The sequence below is a fragment of the Zonotrichia leucophrys genome, chromosome 5 (assembly GCF_028769735.1).
Source record: "Zonotrichia leucophrys gambelii isolate GWCS_2022_RI chromosome 5, RI_Zleu_2.0, whole genome shotgun sequence".
Lineage (NCBI taxonomy): Eukaryota > Metazoa > Chordata > Aves > Passeriformes > Passerellidae > Zonotrichia > Zonotrichia leucophrys.
In genome coordinates this window covers 9,737,288-9,764,506 of record NC_088175.1, presented here as the reverse complement: position 1 = coordinate 9,764,506, position 27,219 = coordinate 9,737,288, and the positions used below count along the sequence as shown (strand labels likewise).

The 27,219-nt window shown below is 44.2% G+C and overlaps 1 protein-coding gene across 2 annotated transcripts in view; it reads right to left on the bottom strand.

Annotated features, from left to right (window-relative positions):
- Window positions 1-11,127, bottom strand: part of CLMN (calmin) — a 76,041-nt gene extending 64,914 nt beyond the window's left edge. For both annotated transcript variants that reach the window (XM_064714019.1, XM_064714020.1), the window contains exon 1: window positions 10,932-11,127. In XM_064714019.1, coding sequence (XP_064570089.1) covers window positions 10,932-11,013 — 82 coding nt within the window. In that variant the 5' untranslated portion in view covers window positions 11,014-11,127. The remainder of the gene's footprint in view (window positions 1-10,931) is intronic.
- Window positions 11,128-27,219: the final 16,092 nt, after the last annotated feature.

Sequence of the window (27,219 nt, the reverse complement as noted above, 5' to 3'; positions counted from 1 at the left end):
ATAAACCACTTCTAAAGGTTAGGCAATTAATTGCCTCATCCTCTGTGACCTTTGCAGTAAGAAAACTCAGAATCTGATTGCTGTCCTATTTCTAATTTTGTTTTTATTAACTCTCTGATTTCTTTCTCTTGCAGAACATATTCCTGTGATCATGCAGGGCAGACACACATAAGATAAAAACGCCTCATCCATGCCCTTGGCAAGCTCTTCCTTGGTCTTCCTCTCTACCCCACTGAGCTCTTTCAGACTTGTGCACAAGGCAGACAGGGTTTCAGGACAATGGATATAGCACTGCTCTCTGTTAAAATAACATTTGGATGATTCTGAGAACTGAAGAGCATGAATTGAAAGCAAGTTCATGCTGGGACAAAATTTAATCTGATTCATTTATGCATGCAAGCAGAAAGCTTTTATTAGCATACATTTCTCAAAGAAAACAAATTATAGTTCCTGGAGATGTTCATCATTAATTACCCTCTTCCATCTAGCAGGAAGTTTTCTTCCTTCCCCAGCTTTACTTTGTCTTCTTTCTAGAAACACATACTCAAAACAAAATAAACAAAACTTCCGTAACAAACTCAGTGAACTGAAATCATAGTACAAAGAGCTAGAGGGAGTACAGGTAATTTGGATCTTAACTGAGGTAACTCCAAAGCCCTTGGTGGAAAAAAGAGTTTCTACCTGAAGATGATAACTAGTAACTCATAGAGATGATCAAAATGAGAAATCAAAAAATACATCTTCACAAAAAGGGAAAAAGTAGAACAAAGCAGGTTTATTTCATTCTACAAATATTTTGTTCTTCTTTCTTTAAAAAACCCCAAGTTGAGCCAAACTGAAATCTGACTGCAGTTAAACTTCACACCAGCTGGTGTGCACTGCACAGAACACCAGCAAGCACGTGCAAACCCAGAGGGGAACCACCTGCCACCAGCATGAGAACACCACACACTGGGCTGAAAGATGGCTCTGGAGCTTCATGGCAATTACCAGCTTGTAAAGGTTTCTATGGAGAAGTCACATGAATTGTTAGGGGACATTGTTGGCTTTTGCTGTAACACAGTGAAGGAGAGAAGAAGGTGTGAAGGAATTTGGTCAGGTAATTCCAATGGTCACCTTGAAAAGAGAATACCAAGATTCAAGGCCTACTCCACCAAAATTTTCCATGTTCATACATAGAAAATCATGTCATTAGATTCTATGGATAACTTAAATCAATCCTCTGGCTTTCATGCGTCTTTTATCCTCAAGCCTAACTTAAGGGTGTCATCTAGAAAAATACATTAAAACCATGAGACACTCAAACACTAAAAAAAATATAAGTAAATCCCTGCTAGAATGCAGTAGGAACACATTTCAGTTTCAGTCAACTCAAACACAAAGCAGTAAGAAAGAAAGCCTATGGGCATCAATATTATCTAAGTATCGTAACTCAAGTTTGACCCCTCTGTAAAACCAGAATTCCTAAATGCTACTTCCACATCCATAACAGCCCCTTCATTCTTTAAGGATGCTGCATGCAAGAATACACATATGTAGCAGGAACAGAAAGCCAAGAAGAAGTGGGCAGCCCCCACCAATCTTTCTGTCACGGGGCCATCACATTAGCACATTGCGCTGTATTTTCCATGCACCTCCTGTGTTTAGGCTCCAAAACTGATCATTAGTATGATAAATTAAATGAGTGGAAACTTTGGCTCAAAGAGCCCAAACTGCAGCAGCTCTGAAGTCAGTCACTCTTCCTAAGCTTTGGTTCATTAGTGAAATGAGAATATAAGAGATCAAGTGAACATCCAGTTCATAATTAAGTGCCTAAATGACAAAGCTGTTTACTGGCTTGAGTGACGCAGCAAGGGGGTCTCATCAGCGCTTGCTGTGGGCATCCAGGCTGCTTCTGCAACTGGCTTTCCTAATCAGCCCCAACAGAAAAGCAAAGGACTCACTGTGCATGAACAGAACTGAGATCCTGCAGGAAAAAAACACTGCTCTACAGCCATCTGTGGGATGGGCAATGAAATAATGCTTCGACCTTTCCCCAAATTAAAGGGTGTCAAGGACTTGAAAAGTACTAAGATCTGACCAGTTAAAACAAAATCTGAATATAATTTGCTGTGTTCATTAGTTTCCAGTTTTGAGACAGATGGATATCAGCTCCCCAGGCCTCCTCAGCTACGCTGGCCTCTCTCAGCACCTGAAAACAGCCCCTCTTGGCTGGGTGGGGACAGGAAGCATGCATTGTCCTTCTTCTGCAGAAATGGGCTTCCATCACCAGGCCCAACCCATCCACCCCTTCCTGACTTCACAGGAGTCACACTGGTGCAACCTTCAAATTCTTAAATTAAAATAAACTCATGATGACTGATACTGTCAGCTGCAGCTTAGACCAAGGATTTTACAGCATCCTTTAGCTGCGCTAGAAGATGGTGCTTCCTCTCTTCATACACACAGTTGTTGAATGAAAACCTCCTATCTTCTTTATTCCTTCTGATAAGGATAAGGAAACACATAATGTTTCGAAGTTTTGAAAGGCCAACACTTAGTACGTCAAAAAGACTTTCTACCTTCACAAGAAGAAATGCAGTTTAGCCAGTAAAAATTCATACTCTGTCTTCTTTCCAATGTCAATAACCAAACAACTTCTGCAAGAAGGCTGAGCACAAGTGATTTTAACCAACATCAACTCCCTTGACAACTTTTTTCTCTATGATGGCAAGAAACAGATGAACTCAGGCAAGAGTCTAAAACTTCAAATCACCCTTTTATCACCCTTTTTGTATCCAGAGAGATCTTAAAAACCCAAACAAACAAAAATCAAACCAAAAACAGCAACCAAACAAAAAAGCAAACAAAGAAAAGAAAAAGAAAAAAATGAGAGTAACAGGAATTTAATGCTGTTCAGTGGCACTAATCATCAGGCCAGGAAGTCCCCTCCACAGCCTGAAATCTGAGAACAAGGAGAGGGTCCAAAAGTTTCCCAGCTACTCTTACCAGTTACTCTTGAAATCACTCAGGTTTTGTACCAGAAACAGGCCTAGGGAGTACCTTATCAAAAAGGGAGAGTCAATGGGAATTTTGTCCCTGGAAGATCATCTTCTCATTTGGGCAGGATTTTTATGTTTCACTAAGTTGAAGTATGACATGCAAATACCAGCCAGAGTCCCTCCTGCACTATCTAGGTTTCTGAGGAGCACACTCTTCCCCATGGGCCTGCTCCTGTTTGCCTTGTTACTCTCCCTGGGCAAACAGCCCAGACAGATTTATGTTTCATTCCTTGTGTTTAAGACAATAAGTCTGAAGTGGACATTTCATACCACTTTATTTATAAATGCTATATCTTTATTAAGTTACAGCTGCAGTTCATGTTTATCATGAACATCAGTAAGAGCCAGAAAACTTTAATCATGTGTCCAGATGCAGTCATATGAAGGATCAGATTTGAAGTTATCTTCATTGGCACTGCTTCCATTTGTCACAGAGCCAGGTCTCTCTAGCCCTTCCTATTTCTCACTGAGCCAAGAGAAGCATAATCAGCCCTCAGCTGTGAGCTACCCTGACTGCATACACCCCACACCTTTTGACTTGCATTAGGGGGCTCTTCAAAAGGACTGACACAAAATGGCAAAGTATTTCTATCTGGCCATTGGTGCACAGCAGAAAGACAGCCTGTGCACATCACTGCTCCCTCTGCTTTGGCTGCAGTTCAGAGCTTCAGCTGGAGTCCTGTGAAATGGACACTTCAGGCTGTGATACGGCTCTCACAACATATGAATAACACATGGCCTCCCAGTTGTCAGGGGTTTAGTGCACTGTTAAGGGCATCTCTTGAAGAAAACTTAGGAGAAACAGGCTGGAAGAGTAAAAATGGATCTGGGGCATTCCTTGGGTATGGGTAAAGCATCTCTGACCTTAGCAGGGCTCAAGAGGAACTCAGACATATGGAGCATCTAAATAGATGTGTGTCCTGGTAATGGACAGTATGGAAGAGCAGCTTTGGACACTACAAAATGCACTCTTCTCCACAGTCTAAATTATGATAAAATGAAGATCCAAAAGGATGAATGCATTAAATATAAAAAGGACTGGTATATAAATCTTTGTTTTTAAAATGAACTCTGTGACAACATATTTAATGAACATTTATTTTTTAAACAACTGGAGTTATATTACCAATTACACTACAAAAGAGGAAAAACATAATGGAGCAAATCAACACTAGATTTGCTCAAAGTCTAGAAGGGTCTTATTTCTGACTGCTAACAGTAAGAGATGCTAATATAAAAAGTATAAAAAACAAGGTAACTCATTCTTCACAAATACACTAGGTCTGAATTACATTGACCAACATCAGGAGTAACTTTCAAGATATTAAGGCATAAAATACATTTTAATTTATGTCTGAAATTAATTACTGGAAAAGCAATAGAATCCCTCAAAGTATTACATTATTATAACAAACATGTCTTGAATCATGCTATCAAATTAAGTAATGGGCACAGGATTAGAGTTATCTTTAAAATGTTTTTTGATAACATCTATTCAGATTCAGTGGGATTTCTGGTTTTATAAAGAAATCTTCTGCTTAAAGCTTACAGGTCCACAGGCATTCCCTCTGTAGCTATCCAGGCTGTTGCTATTACAACCATCCTAGAAGATGCCAATTTAAACTTTTGTTCATGGCTATACAGCTAAAATATAGCTCAGCTCTTTGCACAGAAATATGCAGCGATTATAATGAAGTAAAATTCATCCTGCAATCCTCCACCTACAGTCCCTGTATTTAACTGGCCGGGGAGATATTAAAATAGAATATCAGGTACAGAGACATGTAGAAAAAGACACTTATTTCTTATAAGGTGCTGTGATGCCCTTCACCACCCCAGCCCTGACATACATCTCACTGCCTATCTGGTAATTTCTACTCCTGAATACATTTTGGAGATCATTTTGACTCTACAGGACAAGACAGATATTTGGCTCTTTCCCTTTAGACATTTGCCCTTAAGAATCATTCTGAAACAACAGTAAGGTCCAACAACTTAGGACACAAACAAATCATGTCTAAATGGACACTGACAAGCCAAAATGCCCAAGGTTGCTTCTTCTAGTCCAACAGAAGTCTGTCTTTAAAAGTAAAAAATGAAATCAAGTAATCTCTTTGTGATACTTTCAAAATAAATGCTACACATTCTTCAGAAGGCAAGTGATATAACCTTGAAATTGTCCTTAGGAGAAAGAAAATTGTTTGAATTTCTGTCCAAGTCAAGTGGGCAAAACAAAAAACAGGCAGGACAACTATTATATTTTTAAATCATCACTAGTTTTAACACAGTGTTTTGAGGACTGTCATTTTCAAACTATGACTTCAGGCAAGTGACATGTTCTGAGATCTCACCAGCTCTCCCAGTGCTGAGACTGGTGAGCACTTGAACAACAGCTCACCAGGAAAGACAGAGAAGGTGATGCTGGCAAGTGACAGCACATCTACCCCATGCCTTGAGTCAGGTCCATGCAGCTGCCAAGCAGAGCCTCTCTTAAGACAAAGTGTCAGCACACCAGTGAGTTCATGTACTGGGGAGCTACTGGGCATGATTTGAATTCGGTGTCATTTCATCCATTCAATGGGACAGAGAGCCCAGACTTCTAATTTGTTAGAGAAATTAGGCATTGACCTTGTTAATTGTTAAAATTGCAGGCTGAAACAGGCAATCTGCACTTTGTCTCACCTCTTGCTGCTCCTTTATTTCAGTCCAGGGTTTCCTACATCTGGAGCAGGGCAAGTCTTCCCTCCATGGCTGACAGATACTGCCCTTACACAGACCATGCCCACTAGGACACTTGGGTTCCAGCATTAACTCTGGCTTCTCATACCTGGATCTGAATCTTTATTTTGGGGATTCACATTTATCACTCTCAGACCTATTTAACTTAAATTTTATATAGAATAGGATCACTTTGTAGTTGTACAGTGCTTTGCCTAAGGTTCTCCAGACAATTTAATCTTTCCAAATGTCACTTGAATCTACAAAGATCTCCACTAAATGAATATGCCTCCAGGCAGAATGAAATCTTGCTGAGTATGGTGACAAGTTATAGAAGAGTTAAAGTAATGAACAGCTACAGCACCTTACTTTTGTCAGAAGGAATGGATACATTAAAAAGGTTTCCTTCTACTTGTGAAATTTCCATGTATTTGAAAAGCATGTCAAACTACAGCAAACAAGTTAAATGCTGCTGTATCTTGTAATTAAAGGAAAATTATTACTCTCTGTAGCTAAGTGCAAAAGTCATTAAAAATAGGCCTCATACATAAATAAAAAGAAAAGTAAAGAGAGGAACATTTTCAAGACTGACTATAGCACCTGCCTTTGGTCATCCATCAGTGATGCTTAAGCCCCCACAAAGTAAAGATATCTAGATATCCTCACTGCCAGAGTTAACTCGTGTGAGTTAATTTGTATTACTTCTTGAGACAGAGGCTTCAGAATCTGTTACCTCATAAGATGCTGAGATTCACGTTAGTGACAATTATAGTTACTATTACTGTCCAAAGCTTATGAAGCCTAGATCTCAAGGATCTAGGAACAGGAAGCCAAGCAAAATCAGAGAGGGCTGGGACTCTATGCCTGAGTGATCCACCCAGAGATATAAACTACGGCAAGGATGGGGAACCAATGGGGCTGATATTGTTCAGGTTATTTCTTCCAGTCTGTCACTCTTCTTTTTCTCCATTATTTCTGTCAATGCTACAATACACTCCTGTGTAGCCCTCCAAATAGTTTTGAAGGCCATGTATCCCCTCAGCAGAGCAAGAATGAGACTCAAGAAAACACTGAAATCTACAGAAACCAAGGAATAAACACGTACAGGTTTCTGTGAGTTTTGGATCAAACCCTTAGTGAGTAGTGACATAACAAGCAGCAGGACCTTGACTTGTCCTCTGACAGCAGAAATACAGAGTTCTACCATCCCAGCCCATCTACTCTAGTAGAAATATACAAAATGAACATTCAAACCATAATTATTTTAAAGTTGTGGTAGCAGCACTTGTTTGCCAGAGATGATACATCTGACTGCACAATTATTCATCTCTATATATTTCATTTCAAGGAATGTAAGGAAAGATATGTACTGCTCAATACACATTTAGACTATTGCAAAGCACATAACCAACATATCATCTAAATGAGGATGAGGATGTTGCTTCTTTCTAGCAAGTGCAATTCCCCACACAAGGAAGTATATTTTTGATAGTCCTAAATCAAGCTTCCAGTAGGGAAAATTTTAAAATATTCTTGTATTGTAACGAAATGTTCCCAATGGTGTTGTAATGGAAGAAAGAAAGAGGAAAAAAACCATCTCCTGGCAGGAAATTAATTATTGAGCATTCCCCTGCTTGACAATGCGCTCCTACATTCTGTGAAGGCTTTCCATTTTTCTCTCTCAGTATGTGGAGAAATTCACTACGGAGAATATACAATCAGAACAAAGAGCACGAGGGTATCAGTTTATTAAATACATTTAGAAACTAAACACACTGAGAGGGAGGAACTTGGTTTGTGCATCACCACACCTAGTGTTTATTCCTTCTTTATATTCCTCTCTCCTCTTCTCCATTAGATTGTCACTTCTGCTTCTGTTCTCTGAAATCACCTCTGCTGAGAATGGAAGAATTGTGCCTGGCTTTTAGCATCACTTAGCTGACACAGTTTTGAAATGTCACTTCCTACTTTTAAAAAATCAAATGGAAAATCTCTTGATGGAAAAGGAAAATAGAAGCCCATCATTACATACCTAAATATCAAGATGTAATTCCATTTTTAAACTCTTTTTTTTCCACCCCCAAGTCCTGCCCATTTAGTAAATTTTGCCCCTTGCTGTCAGTTTTAGTTTCCCTGTGAAAGAGCTGAAAAATCCACAGCGGCCATAATTTCACACATGACAGAACATATAGCTCCTGAAGCTACTTCTGCAGCCAGCACATGCACCTACAACATCTCAGTTTGGTGGGATCATACCACTGCAAAAGCATCTTCATGAGATCAGACGCTTCCCAGTAACTGGCATCTTGGATTCTTCCTGGGTGTGGAACAACCAAACTAGAGGGAAGATGCAACAGACTGAAACAACATATGCTGTCTTCAAATAGAATTCATGTCAGCAGTGCTCAATAGCTCAGCTAAGACATAATGAAGAAATTTGCAAGAGAAATAAACAATTTTCACTTTTTAAATCAGAGCCAGAAAGGGTGTGGAGAACTACTACAGCAGATGTCTGTGTGATTCCTGCAGAAACCTTAATATCAGCTAGGCTGCCTGAGACCCTTTGAGCCATCAGCTCTTGGGCTCTTGCAGCACTTCCAAGTTGGGCAGGATGGCTCAGACACAGCGTGGCTGCACTGCCTCTGCCTGCCTTGCACACCTCACACCTCTCTGTGCATCAGCCCAGAAACCTCCACCCTGCATCACACATGCCAGTGTTTGCACGTGTTCGTCATATCTGCAAATATTGAGCTGCTGCCTCCCATCCCCTCCTTACTCCTTCTTGGGTCTGAATAAACATGATGGGTCCCCCAGAGACCAGGAGGGACCTCCACATATGCAAAATGTCCCAGTGAATGGAAGCATTCTGGAATCAGACAAACCATCCCCTTGACACTCTAAGCACAGCTGGAGTTACAAGAGAGTGCTGCAGGAGCTGGAGATGCAGCAGCAGACGGGGATCTCCACTGCACAGGTCCTTCATGAGGCTCTGGGCAGCAGGGCCTGGGGGGTCTGATGGTGCTGATGGAAATGCTCTGTTGTCCTCACCTAGTTTTCATCCCAAACTTTTGACTTTGTAGAACATCAAAGCTGTTATTGATTCTACAACTGATAGACAATGATACTAGCACTTATTCAGATGGCATTGTTTTGAGAGGGGAGAGTGATTTTTGAATTATGAAGCAGAAGAAAGTTTAATTACCACATATGAGCATAGAGCATATGCTGCTATTTTACAAGAAACTGTTCTGAAGAGAAGCACCATGCTCTGCCACCAAGCTCCCAAGCGACAAAAATCACACTCTCACGAGTATCAGACTCGCCATCTGTAAAATGTTTTTCATCTCTAGAAGATAATGTGAGAACTATGTGTTACAAATCATATCTTTTGTGACAGCTATTATCACTTGCTTTGGAGCAGCACCTTAGAACAAATGCTTTTTCTGCCCTATAAGAGCTCACATGAGGCATGAACCTTCTTAAAAACCTATTTAGCAGTGCAAGCAAGGTGATAATCCATACATGTTTCAAAATTTCTCTTGGATGATAGGAAGAGAACAGGAGGTTTTTTTTCATGAACATAATGTCATTCAAAGGAATTTGCTCTGTAGGATGACATTCTCCTACACAACTACAGGAATTTTAGATGGGGCTGTGTGCATTTGTACTGTGTGCATCTGCATTTTAAATTCCAGAAAGAGAAATTAACTATTCTCTCACAAATGGGAGGCAAAGCCAAAAACATACCACTCTTTCTAGGAACAGATTGCTTTTGTATTCCTTCTCAAAAATGCCCATGAATTAAGGATTAAACTTGGCTTAATGACTACAGTTTTGAGCAGCAAGAGATCAGAGGCAGGCCAGCCATGTTCACACAGAGAATAGAAAGAGACTGAGACAGAAGCCAGGAACATTGAGCTACAATGTAATGAGAGACTCTCAAAACCCAAGGGGAATGCAACCTGGAATCAACAGCCCTGACTGTGCTCAAAATCTGAATTTCAGAGGGCAGGATGATGCAGGTCAAAATGATGTGGAGTGACCCCAGCAGTAGCAAACTGCATTAATATACCAGAGCTGAAAGAACAGCTAATTTGACTCTCTTTTCTGATAAATTATACATCTTCTATAATCAATCCAAACCAAAACTAATTTCCAGCAAGTCTACTGCTCTGCCAGTAGACAGTGCCTTAATATAATTATGCACAGACAGGAAGAGATAATGACCTCTGATTCAAGTCTATTATTTTTATGGAACATGAAGATACATCACAGTATTATGTGAGCTATTGATTAAGATCAGTATGTTACACTGAACAAGTTGTTCTCCCATAAACCACTGCTGTTTTTTTCCTCTTCCATCGAGTCTTGCTGTCCTTTCCAGTCACGAGGAGTTACCTGGTGAGGGGCAAACATAACTTGGGAGGAACTACTACTACGGCTACATTGACACCAATCTACATTCAGAGCCAGGTATTTGCATCCCTTCCGCCGGCAGAGCCTGTAGCAGAACAGGAGAGCATCTCGCAGATGATTTATCCAAAAGCTCTGTCCATGTTTATTCAACAGTAGCATATTAGAAGATACATTGAGTCCTCTGATAGCGGCTTCGCTTCCAATCGCGGCCCCGAGCCGTGCCCTGACCGCGGCCGGGTGACCCCAGGTGTCGCAGGGGAGCGGCGGGCGGGCTGTGCCCGTACCCGGGGCGCCCCGGCCGGGCCCCGCGGGGACCCCACGGCCCGGTGAGCCCCGGAGCCCCCAGATCTCCCCCGAGCCCAGCCTGAGCCCGCACCCCCGCCCCGACGGCCCTCGGGGGAGGCTGTGGGTGGCAGCAGCGCCCGGGAGACACGACAGTGCCGCCCCCGCAGCATCCCCGGCACCGGAGCCCCCGCGCCCCGTCCCTGCCCCGGCGCCGCTCCCCGTCCCAGCGCCGGGATCTCCGCGGCCGGACGGGCAGGAGCCGCGTTCGGGGGAAACTTTGGCCCCGCCGCCCGCCCTCCTCCCCCGGCCCGGCACCCTCGCCCGCACCGCCCCCGCTCCGCGGAGCTGCGGGAGCCCGCGCCGGCGGCCCGGGGGCGGCGTGAGGAGAGGAAGGAGCGGCGGGGGCGCAGCCGGGGCCGGAGCGGGCGGGCGGGGGCGGAGGGAGGGGTTTCTGCGGGGGTGTTGGTTTACCTTGGAGGTTCTGCACTCGGATGTCGCTGATGTGCCCGATGAGCTCCTCGCGCTGGAACCAGTCCCACTCCTGCCCGGCCATAGGGGCGCGGGGCCGGGGCCAGGGGGGCGGCGGGAGCCGGCGGCACCGCCACCGCCGTCTTCACCGGCACCGACGGCGGGCGCGGAGCGGAGCGGAGCGGGCGGGGGGGCGGCCCCTCTCCGCGCCGGCTGCGCCCCGCCCCGCGTCCCTCCCTCATCCCTCCTCCTTCCTCCGCTGCCACTGCCTCCCTCCCTCTGCCCGCCCGGCCGGGGGCGGCGGGGCCGAGCGGGCGGGTGTCCGGCCGAGCCCCTGCCATGGGCAGCGACATGCCCACCGCCCCTTCCTGCCCTCAGCAGCCCTTTCCTGCTCTCCCTGCCCTCAGCCGCCCCTTCTTGCCCTCCTTGCCCTGCCTGCCCTCAGCCGCCCCTTCCTCTCCTTCCTGCACTCCCTGCCCTCAGCCGCCCCTTCCCGCCCTCAGCCCGGCCCGGCCTGGCCCCGCTCCGGCCGCCCCCTCGGGCGCAGGCCGGGACCCCCGCCCGTCCCGCCGCAGCCCGCCCCATATGAACGCGTTTATTGCCGAGACAAGGGGGCAGCCGGCAACGCCGAGCCCTCTTGCCGTATCTGGGGACAGAAGGAGCGCTGTCCCCAAAATAAGTGTCATGCACCCACGGCAGCAGTGGAAGAACAAAAGTATGAGCAGCAGAGGGGTTTTACTCGAGGGCATGAAATCAGTGCCACTACACATTAAAAACACAGTTGCATTCGGATTTAGCTTGCTCTTGGTAGTCTGTTCAGGCTCTCAAATTTCCTTTGACGTGAATTCTCACATTGACTGTCTTCACGTACACCGTTTTTCATCCACCTAGTACAGTAATTGTTACCAAGGCCCTTCAGTGTCACTGAGATTTGTTCTCTACAAACCTGATGAACAGCTTGAGCATTTCATTTGCATACAAAGCATTTCATTGCAATATACCACTATTTGTACCTTCGTGCAGGTAAACAGCAAATTTTGGCATGATCCAGTCAGACCAGTATAGCATCAAGAGTTAGACTAGCAAAACATGTAAGCGAAATCTACAAAGTTAAATATAAACAAACGGGGATCTAGAAATTGTGGTTCTTTAAAGTCTGAAGTGTTTATGTGATCCCAAGCAAACACTCCACACAACCAGTTGTTTCACCCAGCTCAGGAATGCATCACTCTTCCCACAGCCTGCTCTGGTGATTTTGCCATTACGGCTCAAAATCAGATGGAGATGGTGAGAAAGCAAAGTCATCCTTTAAGCATCTCCTAAGGATTCGTCACCACTGGAACATGCAGCAGTCAGCTCTCCCAAAATGCAGTGTTCAAGAGTCTGAGGCAGTCTTCAGCTGTTTACATATCAAGACTGGAAAGTTTTGCGCAGATGTAAGGACACATGAATGCCATGACAAAGAGTTTATAAACCTGAATGTAAGGAGCAGAAAAAACAGCTTGTGGAAAAGAAAAAGTGTGTGAACTCAAATAGATTTGCTCGAATCACAATGCCAGGCTTTGCCTTCATTTTACACTGGGAGGACCTGTTTTTTTTCCAGGCATTATCCAAGTGGGCTGAATGCATCAGTACCACATTTAGAGGTGGAGCTGAAAACTGAGCAAGTGTGGCTGTGGGAAAAACAGGTGAATGACTTCACAGCATCTGTGGAAATACTGCCAGGGGTGCCTGGAGATCCCTCACCCACACTGCAGCTCAAAGCAGGATTACTCCCAGAGCCAGATGGGGACAGCTGAGGCTTTGTCCCATTGTGCGTGAGCATCCTCCTGGAGTTGGGGTGCCATGAGCTCTCTAAATAGTGCTTTCCATTCTGCACTGGCCTGCTTGTGAGACCTCTGAGTGGCCATTTGCTATGGTCAGCACGCCACAAATAAATGAGGAGAAGGAAACCAACCTGCAGCCTTCTGCTGCAGAATCATAGACTCACAGATCTGGAATTGTTTGGGATGGAAAAGACCTTTAACATCATCAAGCTCAGCTGTGAAACTAATACTGTCAGGCCACCACTAAGACATGTCCCTGAGTGGCACACCTACAAGTCTGTTAAATACCTCCAAGGATGGAGATCCCACCATTTCCCTGGGCAACCTTTTCCAATGCTTGACAACTCGTACAGTGAAAAACTTTTTCCTAATATCCAATCTAAACCTCCCCTGGCACAACCTGGGACTATTTCCTCTTGTGCTGTCACCTGTTACTTGTGAGAAGAGAATAACCCACCCCTGGCTTTCAGGTGGTTGTGGAGAGCAATAAGATCCTTCCCGAGCCTCCTTTTCTCCAGGCTAACCCTACCAGCTCTCTCAGCAGCTCCTCTGAAGCACAAGACCTGTGCTTCAGACCTGTCACCACCTTCTTTGCCTGTCTCTGGAAGTGCTCCATCTCCACAATCACCTCACTGTCTTCCTTGCAATGAAGTCCCCAAACTGAAAAGGATTCAAGGTGCAGCTGCCCCAGTGCCAGGTACAGGAGGACAGTCACTGCCCTGCTCCTGCTGGCCACACTCTTTCTGCTGTAACTCCTCTCTGCCAGCCCTGGCTGACCTGTGATGTTACAGCTGTGATTCACTGTTCTTGCAGATGTCCCTAGAGCTAATTACTGCCTTCACCCTCCTCCTTGTCCTCCTGCAAGAGCTGCCCACCTCCACTCTCACGGTGTTTGAGGGTGCAGCCACGTCACTGACATCTCCAGGCCTGCCAGGTGGCTGCACTTGACCTGCTCAGTCTGGGTCTCAGAGTCAGGCTGGGTTTAAGATGTAAATGATTAACACTGTGAACACAGGGAAGTTAAAACTTCCGCTTAGAGAGAGGAGAAAGTCATTAGACCATGCTTAGCTGGGAAAACACCTGCTCTGTGTTGCCATGTGCAGTAGCAGAGGTTGGTGTGGTCAGGCAGCAGCACAGGCTGGGGCTGCCAGCTCCTCCTGTGCCAGTGGAGGCAAAGCCATCACACAGCAGCCTGCCCTGCCCCTGCCAGCGTCAGGCAGCACTTCAGCCTGGGCTTCAGCCCGTCTGCCAGGTCTGATCACTCCACTTTCAGCCCAGCACATCAATACAAGCTGCATCAACCTCATGGCACGTGAACACCATGGACCATGAGGTGCTGTGGAGGAAAAGCCTGATCCAGTTTCACTTAGAAGGTGGGCAGGGAGGCAGCAGCCATGTCACCTCCATACCAGATATGTGTTTATCCATACCAGACTTTCAGATGGCTCTCCAGCACCTTTCCCAAATCAGCTTTGTGGTTAGCACAAGCCCTCGTATGTAGAACCTCCTTTGAGATAATTATCAAAAACATTGCCATATATGCAGAGCCAAGTGCTCCAAAGTAGAAAGGTAAGCCTCTGAAGTTGTAATAACATTTAAAAATTGTAAGATCAACAGGGCATTGTGTAGAAACTTTTTTTTTTAAGTTTTTAAGTTCTTCCCTGCAACTTGGGGTCTGTGAACCAGCTCAGCAAGAAAGTATGAAATCTGAAATTCTCATATAAATCTAGAACACCAAATCTTATGTTAATTGTTGTAAACTCTGTAAAGGCTTGTGAAAATTATCTGTGAAAATACTATATGCCTTCTAAGAAGTAACTGATTGTATGCAGTGAGGAGTAAAGAACTTCTCTTAAACAAAAAGTGATTTTAGATTTTATTAACAAAGTCCACTTGCCTTTTGATGTTAAAGGACTATTCTATAACTGAAAAAGCAGGTTAGATTTAATTAAGTCCCTTGGCTCAGACTTGTTACTTAGGGCAATACTGTAAACACTTGGCAGAGGCTCTGAACTATAGTAGCTGGTTTATTAAAAAAAGAGTTTTGTCACATATGAGAAGGCAGAGAGTCTGATATGAAGTTCATGGGGAACCCACCACTCTTCTGCATTGCCTTTGTCTTTTTTTTAGTGTATGCAGAATAAGGATGTTAAAAAGCTTTTAGTTTCCTATCCTTTGCCTATCTTACCAGTGAGTGATTTAATGAGTTGAATTCTCAGTTTGAGAAGAAAGTTTACCCTTGAAGGTTGTGTAATAGTAGGGACAAAGCCATCAAATTCTACAGCTCAGCTTTGTGCCTGTCCAGATGGAGAATCCTTGTGATTCCTGATAAAATGGCAAGGGAAGCTATCTGACACAAAGGAAGCGATTTCTGAAATCAAGGAAATATTTCTGCCATTGTAGCTACTTTGTTTAGCCTTAATAAACAGAGTTCTCCATATGAACAGTCATTCTAGGAATGGATTTTTTCCTGCTTTTGTTTAAAATAGTTCCAGAACAATGGTCACCAGAAAAAGGTGTTGTCTATCTTGAAATAGGTGAAAATATCTTGCATTTCAACCCAGACCTCAGAGAAGTGTAACTTCCTATCCAGCCATGCCTCAGCCATCCATGGCTGCTCAGACCACAGAGCTACAAAACCAACTTTCCACAGATCCTTTCTAGACTTCCCTCTGTCTACATACCCAAAACATCCTTGTTGAGTGCCATGATCTGCAAGATGTTTCTCTGCCCATGACAAATTGTTTTGGGAAGGGTGGTTAGCATTTGTGTCCTGCTTCTGCACTTCTGGCATTGTCCTTGAGTCCTTGCCTGTACTTCTGCCTTGTTAAAGGGGCAGCAGAGTGTGTGAGGATATCACTCAACTTTTAACTCTTTTTCTGTAGGCTTACTGAAGGAAGAAGACTGAAAATGGATGCTGTCTTACCCTATTGCTGAATGAGAAAAAAGGAGGAAATTTGAAGTGTGTAACACAGGAAACTAATCCACATTCTTATTTAACTCTTGTATTTTACAGATACATTGCAACCTGACTTGAATGGTCACTCCATTTTAAGGCAATAATCATGCCCCTGTAGGTCTCATCAAGATTTTATTTTCCTTCCTTAGCCCATATCTGAAATACCAAGCAGGGCCAGTGCAGAGAAAAGAGTCATTAGCTCTCCCAGATGAATAGGTAAGCAAAGATTTATTTCCTATTATCCTGTCTGACAGCAGCCACCCCATAGTCTGGCTCTTCTGCCCACACACATGTAAACAATGGGAGGGGTACCATGTAAAACAGACTTTCAAAGCAAAACACAAAAAAAGGAGAAGAAAAGACAGTCTAATTCAACCAAGTCAAGAGGAGACACTGAAATAATATAAATGAATAAAATGAATACCAGCTAAGAAATAGGAGTGTTGTGCCCCACTAGACCCATCTTCCTCTTAGTCCCTTTCAGATGGAGAGGTGATGACACTTGGCCCTGCCTCAGTGTACCACCACTACAAACTCTGGATGTTGAGCAGCCTCCCTCTGCTGTGTCTCCTCCTTCCCTGACCCCCAGAAGTCCACCATGTAGGCCACCCTGATGAGCCACAGTGATTCACAACAACTGGTGCCACATTCTGGCAATAAACAGACTATGGAAATTGCTTGAAGGTCTTCATGTGCTCTGCATGAGTTTCATCACACAGTCCATGAATAATGCCAGGAATTACAGTGGCTTCTGACTTGGAAGGTGAATTTGTTTTGTTTGCTTGCTACCAAGGTAAATCTTGTTTGGACCGACTTAGTAACAAAATAATTTGGTTATTTCCAAGTCTGGGTCTTTTGGAGTGGTGGGGAGGGATGACAGGGACAGCTTTCATGTGCTGGAGCTGTAGAGGTGAGTTCCTTCTGATTCTTCATCAGGACAGCTGGTGTGGTGGGAGCAGGGTGTGTGGGTCACTCTCAGTCAGGGTTGTGTGGGTCACTCTCAGTCCTCCCTCTTTTGGTTTTTCATTTTCTTTGGTAAATGTGGTTTATTTTAAGGTGTGACATATTCAGAACATATGTGCTGTACTTGACAGAGGCAGTGGGAAAGGCTGTTCTCTGGTCTTCAGGCTGGTTTTCCTACATTCAGTTTGGTTTTCTGCTGTTCTTCCATGCAGATGAAAGTTGGAAGAAAAGGAGAGTAGTTATGTAAAACTCATTTGAATATTATGTACTTGTGGAGCTGATTTCTTTTCTGTTGCCATGAGCCTTTCATTCAAAATCTCCCCTTACTAGGACAAAACCCATCCTTGATTCAGGGAGGAATTGACACAGAAGAAGTTCTATCTAGGTTTTGGAAACTTGTTTGTTATTTTTCCCATTTTATTCTGCCTCTATTTTCCTTCTGTTTCCGATGGATGCGGGATGCGCTTGTCTCATCCATGTGACAGTATTGTGTAATTCTGCCCCTTTGAGCCTGACTTGCTCTTACTCATCTGTGACCAGCTGAATTCAGGACCTTCAGATTCCCTTCTGTGTGCTCCAGCACACCATGAAGGTTTGTTTCCCCAGTAGATGCTGAACAAAGGTTGCAATGTTTACCAGTAAAGGGATCATTTGTCCAGCTCTAGAGGTTGTGTACCACCCTAAAGGCAGGAAAAGACCAAAGAAGCAAAGCTTTCACCTTGACAGCATCTGAGCATCTCCTAGGAGCTTCCATCTCTTCAGAATTCACTCCTCTAACATGATTTTCATGGTTTCATTCTGTCTGGTCTCCATGCAAAGGTAGAGAGGCCAGCCTGGTGCAAGCAGTGCCTTAAACAATAAGGAAACGCAGGGGCCAATTCTGTGTCAGGGCTTCCTGCACGGAGGGAGAGAGGGACAGCAAGCAGAGAATTGGTGTGGGGATGTGTCTGCAGATGGGGTGGTGGCAGAAGGGTCCTGCAGAGCAGTGTGAGCTGGTGAAGCTGTGCAGGAAGAAGCAATCCAGCTGGATGCTGCTCAGGAGTGGCCATCCCTGCACAATGTTCAGCTGCAGGTCACCCTGGCTGGCCTGGTTACCTTCTTCTGCTGAATTACCTTGGTTAGATAAACTTGTGGTTCATTCATTTTAGATCCCAGAGATACAAGTCAAGGCCTCTGCAATCGTACTTTCTGGCAAAGACTATTTCTGGACACAACTACAAATATTTAATGTGGGGTAAATTATAAATCAGCCTTCTCCAACACCAACTGAAAATGAATGCTTCAAGTGAAAATGGAGATTGCCTGGTCTGCTTTTTACCCCATCAATATTAGCATTGGAAACATGGCATCAGGTAATTATTAGTGTTCAAGCACTGCAGTTGCTGTATAAACAATGCTAACATTGCTGACTTTTATACACTGCTTTCCATCTGCAGATTTCAAATCTCTTGTATATTACAATTTTCTGTAATTGCCTGGCATAACCTGTCTGAAACAAAATCTACAAGCCCTGAAATAATATTTGATATTACAGAAAACAACCAGTATATTTTTGCAATAAAATGTTTGTGGGGGAATGAATTATGTGTGATCTATTCTGCGTACTTCACCATAGTAACAAAATGAATTGGTTTCTTAGAAGCCAGCAGGCAAGAAGGCTTCTTTTGAACTGCCTGACCTCTTTCACAGCACTGGAGATGTCAAATATTCTTCAAATGCAACATTCAGCTAAACTGCCTGTCAATGCAGCACCCTTCTGAAGCAATTCAACCTTTCCCTATTTGTTTGTTTCTGTTTGAAGAAGGGGTTTCAATTTTACATCCGATGTAAAGTCAGCTTGATTGTGAAAGAAATGTGAGAAGAGCTTCCTTCCCTGACCTTCCCAAACATTATTAGCTTGGAAAGTAACAGAAATATATAAATGCTTCAAGTGGAGGGGCTGTACCCTGTAGCTGATAAATAAACTGATAATTTTTTGAGGTAAGAAATTGATGATTCCGATGCATAACCTGCCAGACAGAGGCTTTTGCAGTATGAGATGCACTCACTAATGATTCCAAGCTCTTTCAGAGCAGGCATTTTCAAACCTTACTTATATTTCACTGAATATTTAATGTTGCAGTTCTGCCAGAAGCCTCTGAAAATAAGGAGAATTAGAACCCATCAGTCATTCCTTAGCAGAAGGAAGTTGATGATTTAGAAAGTTTCTCTTTATCATGTTTCAAAGTGTGACCTTGAGAAGTGCTAGGAATGTCCTTGTGGTGCCTATAGAGGCAGTTTAGAAGTCCTGGTTGGTGGTATTTCACCTGAGCACAGTTAACTGCAAGCATCTGTCAGGGTTTGTCATCCTCTAACCAATATGCCCTTAAAGACTAAGGAAGTGAATGTGACAGTTCTAGATCAACAGATCAACCTTCCAAGTCATGTTAGAGATCACACAGTGGAGCCTTTACTTAGGCAGGTGTTGATGTCCTTGCTTGGCTGTGGTCAGCAGGGCTGGTTTGGGGAGTAGCACCCAGCCAGGAAGTGTGTCCAGGGAGAGAAGGCTGCCTGGTTCCTTCTGACCTGTTCTTGTCCTCTTTGCCAAATACATTTTCCAAATCGAGCTCTGGATTTCAAACCCATCCTTTAAACAGAAAAATCTAGAATCTGGAGAGAAAAAAACTAGCAATATCTTGTGGGTATGGAGTACCAAAAAGAACTTTCTGTGCTCAGTTTGTAGGTGTTGGTGTGTGCATGAAGATAGCAATGCAGGATAGAAATGATGGATAGAAATGAGGATAGAAATGATGACTTGCCTGGAGTTCAGTATAGGGGTTCTATTAATGTTGCCTTTCCCCATGTCCAACCTCCCTCTGCAACACCCAGTCCCTCCTGTATCACAGAGCTGGGTTGAGGGGATAAAAAGGGATGGATTTGTATGTATTTATGCATTGTTTTCCCTCTTATAGTAACTTCTTTGCAAAAAATGAACAACAGTTAACGAGGAAGGCAAAAGTATGAGCCATCCTCACTTAAGTCAGCTTTGATGGAAATGTTTGTACTTTGCTTCTGAGAGAGGCTTAGGAATAGATCTATTTATGTTGCAGCTCCCTTGACTTGAAGTGGCAGATGATCATAGATACCACAGTACAAAATTCAGCTGGTCTAATTTGAGTAGAAATTTTGGAGATTGAAAATGCCCTTTAATTCTCCCCTTTGAAGAGCCCAGAAAAGGCATTTGGAGCCATCTCCTACCTCTCAAAACCAACACAGTTGCAAGTGATGGGTTTGAATGGAAGTCCCAACAGCAATATTTATCGCCAGTACTGCAGAACTGTTGAGATAAAAATCTGACAAATTTCCCAGTTTTGTTAAGTTCTGGTAAGACTGCCAAAAGGTGCAAAACTTGAAAATCAAAGATTTTCTTTCTCGTGTTTTTATACAAGTCAGTGGCTTATCCCATTTATCCAAAAGAAGAAGAACTAGTATGGAGCTATTATGGGAGCATTTTGAGATTTCAGGATGAGGTAAAATTGTGACCACATGTAGGCACGCTGGAGAGCTCTGCCTTTTGTATTCAGTGGCTTTTTACCAGTGGTAAAAAATCTTACAAAACTTGTTGCATTTTATTGCACAACTAATTTTAAAATATGTCCAGGAGCTCTTTCCTATGATCATTGGTGAGAAACATCCCTGAAGTGTTTGATGTAGAGGCAAACTGTTCAGGACTCTTCACATACACAGTTAATTTTCTTCCTAAGAGGAAAACACCAGGCCTTAAGGGGTTTTAAAATGCACTGGGGACAAGAAAGACAAAAACCAATGGCCAGAAGCCGAAGCCAAGATGAATCCAAATGAGGAGGATTTAATAGTGAGTCAGTCATCCAGAGAAATGATGATTTGCCAACTCTTAATTTCTTCAGAGAGAGAGCGTGCCTTTCTAGAAGATGTTCCATACTAACAGTACAGTTTATTCAAAAGTGGGTTAATTGTGTGAAGTATAATGACTTGTAAAATAAAAGCTGTATCAGAGGATCTGCCTAATGGTCCTTTGCCTTTATTTTTGTGAGGTTTATCTTAAAAGAGTATTGCTTTTCTTTTCATTTTTCCAGCTCTTGCATTGACTAAGTTAAAGTATTTTAATTCCATTCCTTACAGGTTTCTGCCTTGGAAAATGAAGCCATGGAGCAAAGCAAAAGTCATAACAGCAGCTGTGAAGTGATAACAGTTTGCAGTTAGTGCTCAGCCAGTGGGAACTAATTCACTCATTCACAAAGCTACAAAGCTGCCGCCAGACGCATTTTTTGGTCGCTATCACACGGATTGTGATTAGATCCACTGACAAAGGTGAATGGTTTGATAGTCATAATTTAATCCTCTTCTATCAATTCAGCAAGACAGTCACTAAATCACACAGCCCATTTTTGTGAGGTTATCCTGAATTTTTAGTAAATGCCACGACATTTGAAAATACGTGTTGCTGGATAGTTGTTACAGCACAGTTCATGTCCATGTGCGTACCTGACCTGAACCGCCTCTCTGCCAAAGGTGTGTATAAAATTATCATGTATGTACCTGTATATACAGGTGTATGGAATTAATAAATATGGGGGTAAATAGAAGTGTTGTTGGTGGAATATGAGCATGTGAATGTCTGGTTTACTCAGCACTGTTTGTGCGAGTCATACACATCTGTGCACAAGAAGCTACTGCCTCCTGCTCCTCTTATGTAACTTCATAAAGACTCATAATACATTGACATGGCATCTGCAAAGAGAGGATCAGAGAGTCAGTGGGTGCCCGTTACCAGGTGATCCTTGTCAAGAGCTCATCTTCCCCATTCAGATATGTTCTGAGAATTAAAACACAAATATTGACACACCTACAGAATGTTATCAGCATCATTCACTCAATTGAGAGCATCTGAATTGGAAAAGTCTGGATATTAGTTTGGCTTTGGCTGTGGCTTAGGGCATATATGATCATATGTAAGTCACCTAATTTCTCTGAATTCATATTATCTTATGTATAGGACTGGATGCTCTTGGTTTACTGTGCCCTCTTTCTCCCAGTTCTTGTGAACTGCTATATTCATGTTTCTTCATGTGGAGGTAGTTTCAGGAAAGCTTTGTGGTTTCATTATTGCCTGTATAAACAGAGAAGCAATGCCTGTATTTTGGCTGATAACAGTGAAGCAACAGTGATCAGAGTTTTTATTTGTGCATGTTTTAAGGTAGGGTATCAGATATACCCTTGTTCAGTTCTCTTTTATGTCTTCAAGTATCTCAGTTGGTACTGCATGTGCTTAACCCCTCCGTGATCACTGAATGGTTCCAAAGTTCTTAACCTAAGGCTGTCAGTGCAGGGAAATGGTGTAATCACTCTAGATTATGGAAAGGGTTACAAACCCAGTACCAGAAATTCTCAGATTTCTTCTCTCTGCTGTTGCAAAGGATATTTGCTTAAAAGTTCCTTCCCCTGTCAGGAAGAAAATTTTGAGGAGAGATGGTTGTTGGTTTTGATCCAATAATATTAATGAAACCTAAGAAAACATGCTGCAGTTGTATCCTAGAGGTGAAAGGGACAATCAAACAAACAAACAAACAAGCAAAGTAGTGCTTATTGCTCTGAGACATCTCATAATTTCAGAGCTGATTTCAATTATTTTTGAACAGCTGCAGGCACAGGGATGCTCTGCCTTTCCTGAACAGCTGAACGGATGATATATCAGTTTTAAATCAGTTCCCAGCTGATAGGGAAAGGATTGCAATCTGCTTAATAGTGTTGTTGCTGCAGATGAGTAGATGTCATTTCTGAAGGAAGAATATTGGGAATGCTGCTGTTTCCTGAGCCAAAGGAGACAGGGCTGCAGCCACAGGTTCTGTCTGGGAGCCACATGTCGTGTGTGCAGACTTAACCTCACAAGTGCAGGCACTGTCAGCTCTCACCTCATGCATTTCATGCGCTGTAAAAGCCCCAGCTTTATTCCTGCCCTGGTCCTCTTTCTCAGGGAGCTGGAGCAGCAGCACACAATGCACAATATAACACCTCTCCTCCCTGCTTCTTCCCACAGAGCAGCCACTGAGCCCTGCTCAGGAGCCATCAGCACCCAGCTCCAACAATGTAAATTCTATGGGAGCTCATTGTTTTTGTAAAGATCGCATGCAATCTGTTGCCAAGCAGCCTACACAAATATTTAAAGCCTGCCTCTTTCTTCACACAGATTAAAAAAACCAAACCAAACCAAAACAAAAATAACAAGAGCTTTTACTTTGTAAAGGCTGAGGTGGAATTAACCTCTTCCTGCACAAGTACTAGGCACTGGCATGATGAAATTATTGACATGTGCATGCATTCCATGGGGATGGTGCTGGAGAGGACTTGACTTGGAGGCTGGCTTTGTTTTTATATATGTACTGTTATATATTTTACCAGTACAAGATAAGTCTTTCCAATTCCCTCTTGAGAGATAACATTTTTCTGGCTAACCCTAATATAAATGCCCAATTTCTAAGGATCACCTCCTCATCCCAATATCTCCATGGTCCAGGCCTACCTAGGAAGAATAGCCACATCTGATCATGTTTTCTCTCTCCCTTCATCCCTGCTGTCATTCACATCTAAACACATGCTCAGCTGCTTTGCTGAAATCATCAGACAGGAACAATGTCCATTCTGTAAAAATGTTATAGGAGTGCCAGCTCTAGATTTCTGTGTAGAACCTTGGAAGGAGACACATACTGAAAAATACCTGTTATTATTTTTACTCCTATCACAGTTCAGTCTCACCAATATGAGTTACCAGGCTGGGTTTTTCTGTCTCTGGGAACAGAGTGCAGGCACGGAGCTGTCTAGCCAGGCAGGAATTATCACTATCACACTGGAGAGACTTCATGAAAAAACAGACCAAGTACAAACACAAGCAATGGCTGGAATCCCAGCAGCACTTTTCCATAGGAACAGGCCTTCATACAGTATGTACCTTTGTGTGTACAACTGCAGTACTCAGGAGTCATTTCCCAGCCAAATGAAGCCTTTATCAGTGACTCCAGGGCCTGATTGCCAAGGAGACATCTATGATCTGTGAGGAGTCAGGATTATGAAGGCAATTAAGATGCCCCTAAGATCTGCCCCAGAAGTTTCCCATTCATTCATGCCATACATACCTATCCCATAAGAAAAAGACTGTTTTCAGGACATTTTCTCACCACCTCTTTCTTGCATTTGATTTCTGAGGTTCACTTATTATTCTGCTTTTTGAAACCAAAGTTTCACGTTTAGAGTAGAACCATATAAATGTGATCTGAGCTCCCTGAAGTTGTAAAATTTCATGATACATCTCACACAAGATCTGAATCAATTCCTCCAAACTGATTTTATAATTGCCTTAAACACCATTTAGTATGGCCTGACCTATTTTTGCTAGACAAACTTTAAAACTGGTTGGAAAGTATCCCCAATTTAGCAATGACCTTGTTATTTATAACCAGGTCTCGATCCTAGAATATCTATTAATTATAATAATTTCCCTCAAAATGTCATTTCTCCACATGTTCATAAGGACAAAAAATCCTGCAACTTGCCTAAGGTAGAGCTGAAAGACCTTGTTGTGTTTTCTTGTTGTGGCTTTCTATAAAAATGCAAATACCCACAGCTAATCTGCCACGATGGGATTATCAGGGTGGTAACATCAATTATATGCATAACTGTTTTCTGCATCCAGACATTAATGTGTAAAAGCACAAACAACTTTCAAGATTTATCTTACTTTTAAATGCATTTACTATATTCCTTCTGGGAGAACCATAGACCAGTAGACAAGTTTTTCTTTTGTTGCCAGTTTGCTTCACCTGTGGTTCTCCTGCATTGCCAATGAGATCTGCAGTATACACAATTGAAAAGGATCATTTAAAATTGGGAGCAATTGAAAGTAACCAAGTAAGAGTGACTTAGAATAATTTGGATTGGAAGTGACCTTTAAAGGTCATTTAGTCCCAACTCTCTGCAATGAGCAGGGACAACTTCAACTGGATCAGGTTGCTCAGAGTCCAGTCCAATTTAGCCTTGACTGTTTCCAGGAATGGGGCATCCACCCACCTCTCTGGGCAACCTGTGCCAGTGTTTCACCACACTCATTGAAAAAGTTTATTTTTTTATAGCTAGTCTAAATCTACCTTCTTTTGGGTTGAAACCATTACTCATTGTTCTCTTGCAACAGGCCCTATTAAAACTGTTGTGCCTCACCATAAAGGTGCTTTCTGGCCTTAAAACCTGCATCCCCTTAAGCAATGCCTTGCCCTGCACTCGGGAATTGCAGAGGAATGAATGCCTGCGTGTCCGGCGGCTCCTGTGCCGTCTGACCGGCACGGCAATCTGAACCGCAGCCGAGCAGCACGTCCGAGTGGCGATGGTTGATACAGAAAATGTTCTGTACTGCCCTCCGAGGGTCGGGGCTCCGCGGAGCCGCCTGCGGTGCAGGGCTGAGCGCCGGGCGGGCAGAGCTGAGCTCTGGGCAGGGCTGAGCGCCGGACAGAGCTGAGCTCCGGGCACCGCTGAGCTCTGGACACCGCTGAGCTCCGGGCAGTGCTGAGCTCTGGACAGTGCTGAGCTCCGGGCGGGCAGGGCTGAGTGCTGGGCACCGCTGAGCTCTGGGCAGCGATGAGCTCCGGGCACCGCTGAGCGCTGGGCACCGCTGAGCTCCGGGCATCGCTGAGCTCTGGGCATTGCTGAGCGCTGGGCACCGCTGAGCTCCGGGCAGTGCTGAGCTCCGGGCGAGCAGGGCTGAGTGCTGGGCACCGCTGAGCTCTGGGCAGTGCTGAGCTCTGGGCACCACTGAGCTCCGGGCAGCGATGAGCTCCGGTCACCGCTGAGCTCCGGGCATCGCTGAGCTCTGGGCATTGCTGAGCGCTGGGCACCGCTGAGCGCTGGGCAGGGCTGAGCTCTGGGCAGTGCTGAGCTCTGGGCACCGCTGAGTTCCGGGCAGTGCTGAGCTCCGGGCGGGCAGGGCTGAGTGCCGGGCACCGCTGAGCTCCGGGCATCGCTGAGCTCCGGGAAGCGCTGAGCTCTGGGCACCGCTGAGCTCTGGGCACCGCTGAGCGCTGGGCAGCGCTGAGCGCTGGGCACCGCTGCCCTCTCCTGGCGCCCGCCCGCATCTCGGGAGCAGCCGGGCAGCTCTGGGATGGGGGAACCGCGACAGCCGCACCGCTGTGCAGAACAGGATGAGGTTTCCTGGATATAACCCAATTTACAGGTCACTCCAAGGGGGTGTGAAAGACTCTGGCAATAACGATGGTTCCAGTGCTTCCCTGCCTTATGGGACCGGTCCCACCCCTGCTCCCTTCCCCGCCTTCTCGCACTCCCCAGCGGGACATGCCGGGGTGCCTGCAGCCTGCTGTCCTGCACCGAGGAAGGCAGTAAATGGGAGAGCTTTTCATTAGTTAGAGCCCCGAATGTGGGGATTGTGTAAAGTTTATTCCCATTCCTGTAGTTAACCTGAAACCTCTAACACATGTGCTGCCAGTCTCAGTGGAAAACAAATCAAATGTTGAGTGTTGCAGTGCTCCACAGAGACATCGGGGAGAATTTGTCAGCCCTGGACCCTGGAGATACACAGGGCCTTTTTGTTATTTCAACTTTGAGCAGTCATTTGTGACTGAGTCAAGAGAGCATAAAACTGCCACATTTCGCAGGCACTTTGCCTGTTCACAATGCTGTGAACTCAGAGCAGGCTGCTGCAGATCAGTCCCTGCTGCTCATCCTCTGAAGTGCAGGATTTCCATTTTTATCACAACTTTTTTACCACATCTCTCCCTTTTCTCATCTGTCTCCATTCCTGGGGAACTCCTGAGGGTACGAGAATGCTGCACACTGCACAACACTCATTGACTTTCTCTCCAGCCAAGCCCATGTTTGAGGTTCCTACCCTGGCTGGGGCAACTTTCCCTTGCAATACAGGGAATAAAACAAAAAGAGAGAGGAAAGTCCTTCAAGCCTTTCTCTGGAAAGACTTTTTTTCTTTTTTTCCATTCTCAGGAGGATGAGCAGCCAGAGCATTTAAGAAAGATCAGAGGAGAGAGGGGGGAAAATTCCAAATGTGGTGCATGGCTCTTGCAAGCACCTCCCAGCCCTAACCTGCTGAGTTGTAAAAGAAATGTTCTCCATCCCCTCTGTTTTTATTTTCCTTCTCAGGGAACTTTGCGTAGCTGGAGGAGGAAAAGAAAAATAACTGTCTTAGATATTATTTCAGTACTTTAATTTCTGTTTCAAAGAATCCAATTTATTAGCAGCAGTACCTAAGATTATACTCACCAAACAAATTCTCAAAGGAAGCCTCACCATCTAGGTGTATTTTTCATTATACAATAAACTCTGAACTCCACCAAAGGTGTTTTCTCGTAATGTTAAACTCAGTGCCTGACAATTATTGTCCAGCTCCATTTGGTGCCAGAAGTGCATTCAATGGAGAAGTAATAAATCCTTTCATGCTGTTTAATAAAACGAGAAAATGTGTTGCTCACACTTGGATGCTAGACTTTATTACACAAACACAGCTAAAAAAATA